General features: G+C 40.6%; 1 protein-coding gene across 8 annotated transcripts in view; it reads left to right on the top strand.

Moving 5' to 3' along the window:
• Positions 1-5,760: 5,760 nt before the first annotated feature.
• LOC106608626 (nuclear factor 1 B-type) overlaps positions 5,761-15,665 on the top strand; it is a 90,313-nt gene continuing 80,408 nt past the window's right edge. For 2 of the 8 annotated variants that reach the window (XM_045721616.2, XM_014206684.3), the window contains exons 1-2: positions 5,772-6,402; positions 10,558-11,089. In XM_045721616.2, the coding sequence (XP_045577572.2) occupies positions 6,376-6,402; positions 10,558-11,089 (559 nt within the window). In that variant the 5' untranslated portion in view covers positions 5,772-6,375. Of the gene's footprint in view, positions 6,403-10,557; positions 11,090-15,665 lie in introns of all 8 variants that reach the window. The other 6 variants (XM_014206686.3, XM_082977410.1, XM_014206682.3 and 3 more) reach the window with 5 other exon arrangements.

Genomic DNA, 15,665 nt, shown 5'->3' with positions numbered 1-15,665 from the left:
ATTAATTCTAACACAGTTACAGTGGGCTCCAAAATTACTGGCACCCCTGACTGGCAATGCACAAATAATACTTAAACAAATATAAACAATATAATTATAGAGATAAACTCAAAATACCAACATGTGAGAAATACTGTACTTTATTAATGTTTCAATGGAACCAACCAAAATAATTTATTGATTTAATTAAAAATCAATGTCCTCCAAAGCAAGGTTTCACAATTAATGGCACCCTTAAAGATTATTGTAAATAACATCTACCAAAATTAAACCACAAATTAAATTCCACTTATTTAAGCATTGTAGAATGAGGGGAGGTTCATTGTATTTCATTTTCTATTCCAGTAGGAGGCGCCAGTGTTCTTGATTGTGATAACTATACCGTGAGTTTGGCACAACAGTAGCTTGGGACTGACAAATCCTAATTCAAGTGTCAACATCAAACAGACATGAAAGCACAGTGCAGAAATCCACTATGTGGAATGACACAATTCCGTCAAAAGCAGGCTATGGTCTGTATCCCATTGTGAGGTTTGACACTGTTAGGAATACATTTCTAAATAAACTGGACCTCAGAATTGGTTTAGAATTTCAAGTAACCTAATTCTTATTGCCTGATACCTCTGGCTCCCCACCCCTGTATCTACAAAAAGCTCAGTGAAAGACCTGAAGAAATGTAACCACTCTCAAATTCATAGACTGGGCTATGGATACAAGGACTGGCCATCCATGATATCAACATTATAGTTTTAAGCATGTATTGTGGTTATATAATGTTTGTTTACGAGTACATTCTTTACAAACATTGGAGTAAAAACAGCTTTTGGGTTCTGGGTTCTGATGAGGCACGACAGTTGAACTAAACTCGTGAGGCATTCATAAAGTATATTCTTCAAGAATCAATGGGTACATATCATAAATTTATATGTCCATAAATTGATGTAGCAACTGTATATTGCCACTTTAAATGTCGGCAAATATATAGCATATGGCCTTTCTTAACTATGCCAGTTACAGGAAACTGTTGAAACCGTGGTATGTCACGGTGCCGCATGGTTCTGATGTAATTTGGATAAACAGTGGACTGGTTCCAAAACTCTGACACACCTGAGGTCATTACAATTTCCGCACGACCCTCCACATAAACGAGATAACAACATTTTCCAACACCACAACCGACTAGTCATCCAGATCCACCATTTAGGAACTACTGGAACAGCGCAGAGGGCAGCCTGTCAACGACTCTTCGCTCCAACTCCACAGTAATATACATGTACTGGCCCAAACTACCATTTTGTGTCAAACAAATAGTAAACAATGTTTCATTATTAATCCTGAGAGAGTAAAAAGCGATTATGCGTAAAAGTATTCTCGACAACTTCGCCAATGGCACGTAAACCTGTTTTTCATTGCACGCGGAGGAACATCGTGTTGTTAACCTTTTCCTTTACACGGAAGTTACGGCTCATTATTGGACTATATAGCAATGATATAAATATGGTGTAAATTAGAACAATTATCCCTACAAATGTGCACTTTTTCGTTCGCAGAAAACTAGACATTGTTGTAAACGCCTTGCCTCTGTAATCTCCTATAGAATTGCTCTATACATTACGAATGAAGTTCATTGCCACACAAGGGGGCAGGGGAGGTTAACGCAGTATGTGTGCCAATACATTTTCTTTGGGCGCTCCTCCGACCAATGAAAAGCATTTGCATATCTGTTAACGGGTCTTGTCCAGTTGTCATTGACATAATTCTATTCCTGCTCAACCAGACCGGGTTGCAGTGAAGAGCAAGTCAACAGTAGGAAAAGGCGATGTTGTAACAGTTGTAAAATGACACATTATTGTAATAATAATCCACGTTCACGTACCATTGCACTGTATTGCATGGATTTAAAGGGGGATCCTGGAACCTGGGTGAAACACAAGCCGGTGCCTTCACATTTCTCACGTTCAACTTTGTGCTATTCAGGCTTTTTTTCTTGATAGTGCTTGCAAAAAAAAAACGGAAGAGAATTCTTGGCAGAAATGCGCGTAAAATCAAGTCGCCCCCCCAAAAAATCTTCCTTCCTCTTCAAGTCTTACTTTTGGATAGGTTTTGGGTTGTTCAGTTGTTGTTGAATGCGATCCAGAAGAGGCTGAGTTTTCGGAACTGGGCAGGTCTACGCCACACTTTCCCTATCTGACTGCCTTCTCTGTGCCGCTCTGCGCAGCCAAAGAGAGCTCCGCACTAGAACTTGGATTCTCGCCTCTCATTGGTCAGTGCCGCGGCGGCCTCACGACTCCGCTTGTAGACCCTTCACTTCCGCTCGCTACTCAGTGTTTGTTGCAATACATCACAGGCTGCAAACTGCTGGACTGGCAGAAGTTGTGGTTAGTCAGTGGTTATCGATGTGAGTTAATTTATGTTATCTGTGGTTACAAGGAAACCAAATATTTGTTTGTTTGTTAATATGTCAATTAGACATATAATCATAACACAATGTTATTATATTATAGGCTATAGCCTACTGGCCACTAATAATAATAATAATACTCTTTATGAAACTGCTTTTAATAGGCATACTATTATTAGCATATTACCATGATTATTATACCAGGTACTTTTTTGGTTTTTACAGCCCATCATTTATAATAGTTTTCAAATTGTACTAAAGGCTACCAACAGTGAGGCTACTGTCGTTTATTGATTTGAACTAGGCTTAAATAACTACTCTTGGTGAAGTATTTCCTTAATATGCAAATCATTCATATTCTATATGAGGCAATTGCATCATTATTCTCTGGACCAATACAGTAGGGAAGGTCAGGCTTGGGTGACTCCAAATGATAATGGATAATGGACTGTGACAGGATTTATACAGTCCACAGACTCTGCATTTTGTTTTATACATTGTAGTTCAATGTTTTATAATTAAATAATTTAATTTAATTAGAAATGCTTAATGAATGATAGGCTAAGTGAATATAGCCCCAAAGGACGGACATAAATACAAATGCCCAACAGAACATGGATATGGCCTAGAGAGGTCACTGAATCTAACCGTCTAATATAATAAAGCTGATTAGAAAGTTATTTATTTGTTCTATATAACTTGTATAACTCCGAAATGAAAACAAATATGTATATGCTATATAATTTAAGTGTTTTGCACAGACCTTCAATCAATGCAACAATATTCCATTTGCCAATTAACATTGATTGTTCAGAAATACCGCTATAAGAGCAAATAAGGCTGCTTTATTCAATTACTTCTTGATATTGTCCTTGATATAGTCCCTGACATGCATGCAGGGGAAGAATGCACTCTGCAAAAACTCAGAGGCAAATTAACTAAACTAGCGCTATATGTTAAAACATGTGCTCTCAAAATGTATCCCTATCTGGCAAACACATGTTTTACGCAGCCTAGCTACGATAAATAGGTTACCGGTAATAAAGAACTTTTACCATTGTCCTTATCTGATTTCACCGCCTAAGCTTTTTTTTTTTTAAAAGCAGTCCTTCCCTTCTTATGAAGAGGGAACCGGAGTATAAATCGACACCTACCCATTGGTACACTGACTCCGCTGAGAGTGAACTTGAGAACATTTTCATGAGAGAACATATTTCATGAGGAAAAATGTGAGTTTTCATACTGCCTCTTTCACAGTAGGCAACTCTATTAGAAATGCTGTGTGTTTTGACACTATCTAGACAACTTTTTATTAGGAGTATTTTTGGCACGCAATTATTTCTCGATAAATGCAAGAATAAGGTGCGACAAAATCTAAGACGTAGCCGAAATAACATTTTCACATCTTCACATTAATTTATGTTTTTTACCCATTTTACGCACGCATTACGCACAACGTGCCCACAGTTTTTACATGTATTTTTTTGTTTGCATTAAATGCGGTGTATATGGTCTTCTTTGCTATAGCCTACTGTATGCAAATGTAAAACATCGTTTTCAATGATAATATATATTGTGCTTATGTCAACCCATATGTATTTGGTCACGCCTTACAAAACGCTCCAGTGGACGGCGACATGAAGATTTCAGTGACTCAAAGTCACTGAACCTTGTTCTATTGGCCGTTGGACATATGTTGGCAATATAGATGTGATTAATATGTTGCCTTTTGATCAAAGTGCATGCTGAGTTTAACCATGTAATGTCGTTGCATAATATTTTGATAAGGATTATTCACTAAGACTTCATAAAACAATCCTACATTCGAATGTCCATTGTTCATTTGAAACCATCAACTCCAAGTCGCATTCGACAGCTACTATCAGGGCCTTTCTATTGTACATTTTCGGTAAATTATATTGTTTTCAAACACTGTACACTCACTGTACTCTAACAACACTCATACAAAACAAGATAAAGGTCCATGCAAAAAGACAACACTTCACAAAGTGTTATTTTTGCCGAACATGTTGCTTGTAATTCTCCCGTGTTATATTTTGCGCCCTCAATGTTACAATAGATACATCTACGCATTGGTGCCCATCTTTAGACCTTTCGTGTGTTCGTGTGTGTGTGTGTGTGAATTTGAATTCATGAAAGACAGAGAAAAAGTTACCAGGAGGACTGGTGTATATCGATATAATGCTAAAAATATAGGTGGAGTATATTGAGAAATACATTGATGAATCAACAGAATTGTATAGCAAGTAGGCCTAGCACAGAGATAGAAAGCATGGAAATTAGGTCAGCAGTTGCAGTTGCAGTTGCTGGGGAGATTTGGACCAGATTCATGGATTGGAGGAGAGAAAGGAGAGGGGAAAGAGAGCCCTGCTGGTGTCAAACTTGGCCTGTAGACTATACAAGGAGCCAAATAGTGTGCCAGACAACAACACTGACTTGGAGAACAGACAAGGAAGATTGCGAAAGAGTCATAAGTGTATCAGACAAGAAAATGAATCATGTTAAACCTGTTTTTTTAGGAATGTGAAAATTAAAATCATAATTCAATTGATTAATTGACCACCATTTTCAGCAGTGATTTTTCTGATCATTGACAGACTTGATGGTTAAAAACACTATCGACTGCAACCCTATCCGATTTTAAATATCTGTCTTATCTTTGTGAATATCGTCCCCCAGTGGTGTGGTGTGGGATTACATCGCACATACTTTCTGAAATAGTCTATTGCAGTGGCGAAGAAAAACGTAAGAAAAGGTCTCTCTCATAGTCTCTCATTTTAACTTTGTATTGATGTTGAACTGCAAACCCAGTGTGGATATTACATCATCAAAAGCCTTCCCTAACCCTAACAAGACTACTAAACTGACAAAAAAAATGAATTATTGGTATATGGATAAGTTCTCACTTTACAATACATAAACTTTATACCATAGTAATAACATGCTACTGCCTATGTAAGTACAGTGTAATGACAGTGGATGTACATTTTATTAAAGGTGTGCCATCAAGGCAAATCAAGTTACTTTTGTTGCAATTTCAACATGTATTGTAAGTAGAGGGGGCCATTGTATATATTGTGGAGTGAGTGAGAAATGCATTTTAGAAGTTTATTATACGCTATATTGGGCATTTCTATTGGATTTTCTGTTACATATGCCTGTATACTGTAAAGGAAAATGAACGATCCGGTGAAAGCTGTATGTAAAACAGAGTACGAATAATGTCTCGAGTCCTTACTGTATCCGTGAGGGGAATTTTCCATTGCGATTCTTTTTGAACGGGGCGCTGGTCCAAAGTCTTCCGCTCATAAAATCATAACTCATAGAGGGGGGGGGGGTCGTTTTATGCTGTGTTTTCTGAGGGAAACGAAAAGGTGGGCTAGTGGAAATGGAATGCGTTTGTTGGAGGAGGAGGAGGAGGAGTATAGACTATGACTGTGTAATTAAGTGAGAGAAAACATATTGGGGAAGGATTTGTTAGTATCGTGCAGACTGAGGGTGTACAGGTCGGTAGTATAGGCTATCAAGTTTGAACAAGAAGTGTGTGGAATCTGAAATTCAGCGCTTTCTGTACTTTTCACAATGCTTTCATGAATTAACTTCTCACATTATAAAGCGCACTGTTCCAGAAAAGCGGGTTTTCTTTTTAACTTCATTCACCGGCTCGGATTGAGATAGCCATATAGGGATTCAATGTGCTGCTTTGGAAAAGAATAGCCTGTCTGCCGTATCGTCTCCATGATCGTCTCCATTTAAACTGAGAACAGAGGATTTTTTTGGACCTCCACAATCTAACTGATGTTCTTGTATAACACCTTTGCGCGTATAACTTCTCCACAATCTTGCATGGTGTTTTACGGGCAAGGAGGAATGGCGCGATAAAGTGGTAGCCTATACCTGGCATTCAGAAGAATCAATCGAAGTACCTATTTTGTGTACACTGCTGGCTCACGATGTACTCTCCGATTTGTCTTACTCAGGTATATGGAATGATTTTAAGTTTTGATTTCTTATTATCGATTATGTGCCTTTATTATATACGCTAGTGCCGCGCAATTTATTGAGTCGCCCTATCTTAGTTATAAGATATCTTAGTTATAAGATAGTCACTTGCACTACCAGACGACTATCGACAAAACAATGCTTTGAAAATGGTCGTGTTTTGTATAAAACTATAGTTCATATACTGCTTATCTTTTGTAGCAGCCATTGGTTTTGTGTAACTTTTGGTATGGATATGATTTTCACCTGGTCTTACGCGTGTTGATTAAAAGTGCACGAAATAGGTTGTGTTATAGGATGACAAGTTCATTTTGAGTTAGAAAGAACATGTGTGTTACCAGTGAGAGAGAACCCCCCCCCCCCCCCCCCCCCCAAAGAGTATATGTGTAGTACCACCATGTGTATTCGACATAAACTACAGTAAAAGTCATCTTCCAAAATGCCGTGATCATAATCATGCTATCAGATGAAATTATACAAAACTGCATTCCTTTGTCCCGTGTCTCATGTGTAATCTGAAACAAATCAACAGATTACCCTTTAACCAAATTATATTATTATTATTATATATATTTAGATGACCCCAATTTGGTTATGGCCAGGTAATATTATAAAATCAAAATAATCATTGTGCGTATCAGGAGAGAGTTTCACTCAGTTGAGCTGCATGGGAGCCACTTGCAGTGAATGAAGATGAAAACAATGATAGTGGTTAGACAGAGTAGCATGGCTTTTGGCTGACTCAATTCGACTGTTTATATTTTACTTGGCATAAGTAAGTGATTGACTGAGATGTGGTTTAGTTTGTGCTTAAGAGGATTGGGCTTTTATGGCCTCAACTGAAGTTCACTGCACAAGGCCCTTGCCAACTCATTTGTCTTACACAGCATCACATGCAATTCCAAGGCTTACCTTAGAAATGTTGCGTAGCTAAACCTTAATTCTAGTGCAAACTCGGCTTACTTTCTTATATGAAGGGAAGCAGTTTCTGAGTTTTAATTGGTTGCTGTGTAATTACAATTTATTCAAATGTAGCAAATCGGACATTTTATGCCATTATGGTCCCTTTGTAAGTAAAGCTAATTCATGTAATGAATTATATATCTTTCTGTTACTGTTATTGGCAATATTGTTAAAAAACTAACTTCACTTTTATAACAACTAATGTCTTGCTTAAAATGTACTATCACTTCACAGCAATATTGACTATATTACATTTTTTTTCTTCTAAAGACTCAAAAAACGTAGCTTTTAATCTTTCAGAAACTCGCCTTCTAAAGCAAAAGGGCTATAACAACATCAGTTCATACTGTTAAAAATGTAATGAGTTGTTATTAACGACCGATTTTGCTTCAGTGTTTTAGTTAAGCGCCCAAAGTCGCGTTTTATTGGCACGTGACAGTGCAGAGCAACGATGTGGCTTTCTCTGAGCAACACCATGCGAGTAGCATGAGAGCCTAGATACAGGAGGGAGTGGATCTCTGTGGTTTTCCCAGAGGCGTCTGCCTGCCTACACAAAGAACAATATGTGGTTTAACTCCTCCAAAGCCCTTTTCAAAAGAGCTGTCTCACAGTTTTTGAGTTTGAAATGTTAATGACTTAAACATTCTGATGTTTACATTTTTGCTGTTTATTCAGCCCAAAAAGGTATAATATTTACATTTTACATTTATGTCATTTAGCAGACGCTCTTATCCAGAGCGACTTACAAATTGGTGCATTCACCTTATGATATGGGATTGCTTTGTTATTTATTGTTTATGTTAAAAGTGTATTAAAACACTTTAGGCTGGCCATAGATTTATCTAAACTTAAACTTATTTGCAATAAAGTTGGTTTTATACATAGGAATTTGAATCATTAAACATCTAATTCTTTTCATAATAATTTGTCTTAGTCAAAATGACATGCTCCTTGGCATTGCACTTTGCAGTCAAACAAGCTACCTATAGACAGGCCTACATTTATGAGGAAAAACAAATCTAACCTACCTACCTAAAGTGGATTTAGAAAGGATTTAATTTCTGCTTAGCACAGGGCATTTCAATCCCCCCTTATTAAAGGAGCAGAGGAACTAGAAAGAATGTGGAGGTTGTGCCAAGATGCCATTTTCATTGTCAACCTTGGTTAGATTTAGGAATGACTCAGAGTAAGTGCCATGCGTCTATGAAAACACATTAAGGGACATGACACGGGACTGCAAACCTAGTCCCAAACCAATGTTAATACCGGCCTATGAGCATTTTTGACTACACTCCAGTCCCCCCTTCTAGACTATCGTTTCTCCACTTCCAGCGAAGGGCAAATACATGTTGGAATGTGGACGGTTTGATAAGAGAAATGCAAGTGTGAGGGAGCATGATCCTCTTACCAACTACCCAGCAGTCTTAGTCAGAGCATGTTCGGGGGAAACGGGAACAGCACCAGACTACATTCTAATATGGGCTTCCCAGCAGTCTTAATCATAGCATGTTCGGGGGAAACGGGAACAGTACCAGACTACATTCTAATCTGGGCATCCCAGCAGTCTTAATCAGAGCATGTTCGGAGGAAATGGGAACAGCACCAGACTACATTCTAATGTGGGCTTCCCAGCAGTCTTAGTCAGAGCATGTGCGGGGGAAACGGGAACAGCACCAGACTACATTCTAATGTGGGCTTCCCAGCAGTCTTAATCAGAGCTTGTTTGGGGGAGACGGGAACAGCACCAGACTACATTCTAATGTGGGCTTCCCAGCAGTCTTAGTCAGAGCTTGTGCGGGGGAAACGGGAACAGCACCAGACTACATTCTAATGTGGGCTTCCCAGCAGTCTTAGTCAGAGCATGTGCGGGGGAAACGGGAACAGCACCAGACTACATTCTAATGTGGGCTTCCCAGAAGTCTTAGTCAGAGCATGTTGCGAGGGAAACGGGCACAGCACCAGACTACATTCTAATGTGGGCTTCCCAGCAGTCTTAGTCAGAGCATCTGCGGGGGAAACGGGAACAGCACCAGACTACATTCTAATGTGGGCTTCCCAGCAGTCTTAGTCAGAGCATGTGTGGGGGAAACGGGAACAGCACCAGACTCCATTCTAATGTGGGCTTCCCAGCAGTCTTAATCAGAGCTTGTTTGGGGGAGACGGGAACAGCACCAGACTACATTCTAATGTGGGCTTCCCAGCAGTCTTAGTCAGAACATGTGCGGGGGAAACAGGAACAGCACCAGACTACATTCTAATGTGGGCTTCCCAGCAGTCTTAGTCAGAGCATGTGCGGGGGAAACGGGAACAGCACCAGACTACATTCTAATGTGGGCTTCCCAGCAGTCTTAATCAGAGCTTGTTTGGGGGAGACGGGAACAGCACCAGACTACATTCTAATGTGGGCTTCCCAGCAGTCTTAGTCAGAACATGTGCGGGGGAAACGGGAACAGCACCAGACTACATTCTAATGTGGGCTTCCCAGCTGTCTTAGTCAGAGCATGTGTGGGGGAAACGGGAACAGCACCAGACTACATTCTAATGTGGGCTTCCCAGCAGTCTTAGTCAGAGCATGTGTGGGGGAAACGGGAACAGCACCAGACTACATTCTAATGTGGGCTTCCCAGCAGTCTTAGTCAGAGCATGTGCGGGGGAAACGGGAACAGCACCAGACTACATTCTAATGTGGGCTTTGCTGTATTGTGGTGTTGGCGGTTGTAATAAACACAGTGGCATCCTCATGTCTTCGGCAACCTAGATTGTTATTTCTGGGATGTAACCCCAGCCGTATTTAAGATGGTAAAACTGGTGTTAAGGATGGTGTTTCTCCTGTTTTTTCTGAACAGATTTGTGCTGTAAACTCTCAGACCAGATAGACTTGACTGTCTTATAGGAGTCAATATGTGACAGTTATGACATTGTGGTTTGTCTCCAGTACAGAATTGTTTTCATTTTGTTGTTATAATTTTACTGTATTTTAACCACAAAATGCCTAACGTCAACTTTTGTATATAAGGTATTCTGTACCAAGTTGAATGTGTGTATTGTCTATTTATTTTTTGTTCAGGGTGACTTCTGGCTTATCGAATGGGAACTTTTGGGGGAAAAAGTCACTTGACATGACTTCTCTGTTTCTTTTCTTCTGTCTTCCCTTCCCCCTTGCCTTTCAGGATGAATTTCATCCCTTCATCGAGGCACTTCTCCCTCACGTCCGTGCCATCGCCTACACGTGGTTCAACCTCCAGGCGAGGAAACGCAAGTACTTCAAGAAGCATGAGAAGCGGATGTCTAAGGATGAGGAGCGTGCGGTCAAGGACGAACTTCTCAGCGAGAAGCCCGAGATCAAGCAGAAGTGGGCCTCGAGGCTCCTCGCCAAGCTCCGCAAGGACATTCGCCAGGAGTACCGCGAGGACTTTGTGCTCAGCGTGACGGGCAAGAAGCACCCGTGCTGCGTCCTCTCCAACCCTGACCAGAAGGGCAAGATCCGCCGGATCGACTGTTTGCGGCAGGCCGACAAGGTGTGGCGCCTAGATCTGGTGATGGTCATCCTGTTCAAAGGCATCCCGTTGGAAAGTACGGACGGAGAGCGCCTCGTCAAGTCGCCGCATTGCACCAACCCAGCACTTTGCGTCCAGCCACATCACATTACAGTGTCGGTCAAGGAGCTCGACTTGTTTCTAGCATACTATGTCCAGGACCAAGGTAGGTTGAATTACTGTGTGAATCACTGGTTGGGCGGGTGGAGTTAGGGGTTGGCCAAGGTCGTTGGTCATATCTGCTGCCATCTTGGCCGCCTCATTGGAGGGTGGTTGGAGTCTCTCACCTATGGTGGCTTCAGAAGGAGGCTGGCCTTTCGTGAAAGAAAAAAAAGTCTAATGTGCAATCAGGCTTTTACATTTTTTATACAATACAATATAACCAGTATAAAAACCATAATATACCATCACACATAATTTGCGCACACAGACAATAGAAGACAAGATAGTGTGTGTTGCGTTGCTTTTCTCTTCTGATTGGTCTGATACCAGTGCAGTTGTGAATGCTGTGTTGTTTAGACACACACAAGTTCTCTTTACAAAGACTTACGTGTTCACAAAATGTATTGTACACTTTTGGATGATTGAACATAATAGAAATTAGAACATAATTTGATGTGACGGATAAGAATTTATGGTTTTAAAAAGGGATTTAGGGAAAGAGAGAAATGCAATTTTTTTTTTTTTATGGATGTAAAGTATTTATTTTTTCCTGACAAATGTTGATATCAGTCTTGATTTTTGATTAGATATTTAATCTAGTTTTTGTAACAAGGAGTTCCTACATTAGATTTTTACTGATAAATGTAGTTTGGATACAGATGTAAAATTAACAAATGTGTTACTTCAAACTCGGCATATAGTCAATTAATGAAATTGACCAAATTTCACAAATAGTGCATAAATACAGTAGATTACATTGGCAAAATATACATTACATGATTTGTTGGGTAAGAAAATGTAAATGTATTGGATTTTTAAAATAGAATGAAAACTTGTAATACAGAAATGAACTTAATGCCTATAAACTCAAACGTAGTCATAGCATTTCTTGATGTTATGATAGTGGTCTTTATATTGTTGTAAGAAGGTGAAACTAGCAAGAACAGTCATTTTCTCAGACCAAATATATATCATTTTACAAGACGTTGCTATACCGCACTGCAAATATATATTCTGGCAAATTCTGGTTGTTTTCTTATTCATTCTCTTAGGTATTTGCTACTTGTAACTTTTCTGTACTACATTAACGTCTATTTCCTTAACATTTTGTTTGATTTTATATTACAAGTGTGCATTTTAAAGTTATTTCAAACTCCCTGTCCAACCAGGGCCACAATAAATCCTCTAACGGTAACGCCAACACATGCAGAAAGATACCCAGCGTAATACATTGGCTGTTGGAGAAGAAACGCAGACAGTTTAGCTAGCTCATTGTCATGAAAGGCAGAGCCTCCATTTTGTGTTTGATAAGTACCAGGGGAAGCAGAAGGCTCAGCAGAGAGACAATAATGGTTGCCACTGGCACCATGGTTGGCATCAGACCCTCTTTTGTGTCTTTTGTGGGGCGCTGCTGATTCTCATGTCTAGTTTGCATCTGCCAGTGTTGAATAGTATCAGAGAGCACACCTCAAAATGTCTCGAATGTGGTCCGCTGATATGTAAGGAATAATAATTTCCAAAGCATACTGCACACCATAGGTTGTGGTAATTTAATTGAATGATTTATATATATTTTTAAAGTCTAAATGTTGCATTTGCCACTTGCGATGTGTATACATTTGGTTGCCAAGTTGGGGAATCTTAATATTTGAAAATATGTTTTTCCGTTATTAATATTTTTCCCAAGTGATGAAGGGTAATCATCTTTTCCTGTATTGGCAGCTTTACCATATTAATTTTTTTGAGTAGCTTAGACACCACATATCGAATCTTCATTTGCAACAGGACGGACATTTTGTTAGCCGTTTCTTTTGAACAAGACTTTCAAAGATTTTCCAACAGTTTTTTTTAACAGCCCCGAAAAGTAGGACACGTTTTCGAGTACAGCGCAAGGGCGGTCTTTGGCATACCGTTACCAGTGCCCAGGGCGGTCTTTGGCATACCGTTACCAGTGCCCAGGGCGGTCTTTGGCATACCGTTACCAGTGCCCAGGGCGGTCTTTGGCATACCGTTACCAGTGCCCAGGGCGGTCTTTGGCATACCGTTACCAGTGCCCAGGGCGGTCTTTGGCATACCGTTACCAGTGCCCAGGGCGGTCTTTGCCATACCGTTACCAGTGCCCAGGGCGGCCTTTGGCATACCGTTACCAGTGCCCAGCTTTCTAGACAATCTCGCCACATTGTGGTAGCGCGCAAGGCGGGTGCCATTTTGTTTGCGCTCTGCCAGGCAGGCAGGGATAACGCCAGTAATGGTTGTTAGAGTTTCCGAGGTTGGCATCAAACCCTCTTTGTCTGCTTCAGCGTGCCTTTGATTCGTTGGTTGGCCTCCGCAATGCAGTGGGAACGCTGGGAAGTTTCTGACAGTGGCAGAATGTGGACCGCCATGCTTTTGTTGTTCTGCAACAAACAAACAAAACACAAAGAAGAAAGTAACAAGCTGCTGCCCCACTTCAACAGAATATGGCGTTTCCGTTAGTCGTTAGGAAAAAAGGATGTCATATGCTCCATGGTTTATTTGATTTAGATTGTATGCCATTCAGACTTTAGTGTTTTCCTAGGTGAATTATACAATGACATATTCTTGAATATGTATCTGCATTCAAATCGGTTTAAACAGTAACCCTCTGAAATGTTGTGGTGCCAGCTGCTTCTTAATGGCTTCTTATGTAATGTTAATGAAATGCTACTTTGTGTATATAAACATGAGTTGGAGCTATAATGAACATTGCGGGCTAATGCCCAAAGAAAGGTCGCTGGCTCAGTGAGTTGGGTGAATCTAGAGAGGCTTCTCAACCCGTTGTTGTCGTGCATAGACGCGCTTAGCTGGGCAAAATCTGCCCTAGCAGCACCCATGTGCATGCCCAGATGAATGCCAACGGGAGGGGGTTGGGGGCAGGGAGTGGGCAAGCCATTGTGCCAACCTGCCAGTCTTTCTCAATGGAAACTCACTGGCATGGGCATAATACCCTTCGCCATGCGCTGCTGCTAGATGCTAAAACTAGTAACCACCTTGTGTTCATCAGACATTTCTGGTTCGTATTGTAATTTCAAAGATTTTTGGTATCATATTTTGCATATCAAATTCCAGGGCTAGAGAGAATATTTTTTTTATAATAACCAGTCTGATTTGTCAGGACATGTTTGGAGATAGGGCCTCTGTTCATTCAGTTTCATTTCACTAGTCATCACTGTTTCACAAGCATACATTTTGCTTATCATATATGAACTGTCGAGGATAAACTGTAGACTTACTTCTTCAAATATTCAGAATAAGAGAGCATTTCATTTATTCAACCCAAAGCTCGTGATTTCCATGAGATTTCTTATAAATCTCTGGGTCCCTTTAGCAGCTAAACAGTGATTGGGATGACTAATGAAAAAAAAATAATATACAAATCGTGCTCTGAATGCCAGATTTCTAAGAGGATTCAGTAGATTCTGCATTATTTAGGTAGTATTTATCTCTTATCCGGCCTGGAATACCCTTTTCTACTCTGTGTTTAGCTCTGTTCTAGACTAGGAGGAACATTATTGATGAAATATACTCAGAGCCTCAAAAGACCAGTTATTTAATATGATTGAAGTGTCTCATACGTGAAGGGGCTGTCTGAGTGCTTCTCTTTTAGATAACTGGCTGAGGTCCTTCCAAAGTTTTTACCTACTAATGAGTACTGATGTCTGTAGAACTGGTGTCCCAAACTTGTCCCATTTTGCTTTGGATGTAGATCCTTTCCACAATAATTATTTTTCTTGTTGAAAATCTTCCCACACTATTTTGTTTTTACTTTGAAGAAAATCAGTGATTTGCGAGTCCATGTTGAAGATAAAAACAGTTTAACTCATAGCCAGTAAAATAACAGGCTTGGTGGATCCAAGGGTCAATTCCCTTCCCTGTTATCCTGGTGCTGAAAGTTAACGCGGCCGTAAAAACATTGTTATGTTTTCATTCTTTAAATCTTCCCCCATTTATTCCTTCCACATTTTTTTTTTGACAATCTTGATTGGTCCTGGATCTAATACAGTCTGCCATGTTAAAACGACGGCTCTGTTTTACGAGAGCCAGACATCGCTTATAGTCCTGGTGTCTTGACCTCGGCTAAGAGATGTGGCGGCTGTCCTCTGAAGTTTAATTGAGCAAAAAAGATCTATGAAAATACACGGTTGGCCCCAAAGCGTGTGGGTGGACTGGGGGGGCTTTTGGCCTAAGGGGGTGGCGGGGGACTACCTGTAAGGCCCTCTGCTCTTTGACCCCGATAATTGGGGTCAGCCGTCGTGCTTCACAGACCACCAGTGGTCTCCTGACCACCATTTCTCAGTCTGCGCTCGTCCTCCTGTCCGTCTGTCAGATTTTGACTCAGTTAGTGGGAGAGTCAACAAAAGACAGGTGTTCCCTCCCAGGTTGGCGTGGTGTCAATGTTGGTCGGTTGTCTTCTCTGGTCCTTGGCCGGCTGGTCACGCTGCACTGTGTGGGGTAGCGGTTGGAGCTGTGTGCCTCTGGGTTTCCAGCTGGCTGCATTTGAGGCATGGTCAAGGGCAGTGAGTTTGATCTCAGGACCTCCGGGTCACAGTTTGACCTCAGGA

The sequence above is a fragment of the Salmo salar genome, chromosome 07, assembly GCF_965601325.2.
Source record: "Salmo salar chromosome 07, fSalSal1, whole genome shotgun sequence".
In the NCBI taxonomy this organism is placed as follows: domain Eukaryota; kingdom Metazoa; phylum Chordata; class Actinopteri; order Salmoniformes; family Salmonidae; genus Salmo; species Salmo salar.
This window is presented reverse-complemented; position numbering and strand designations above follow the sequence as displayed.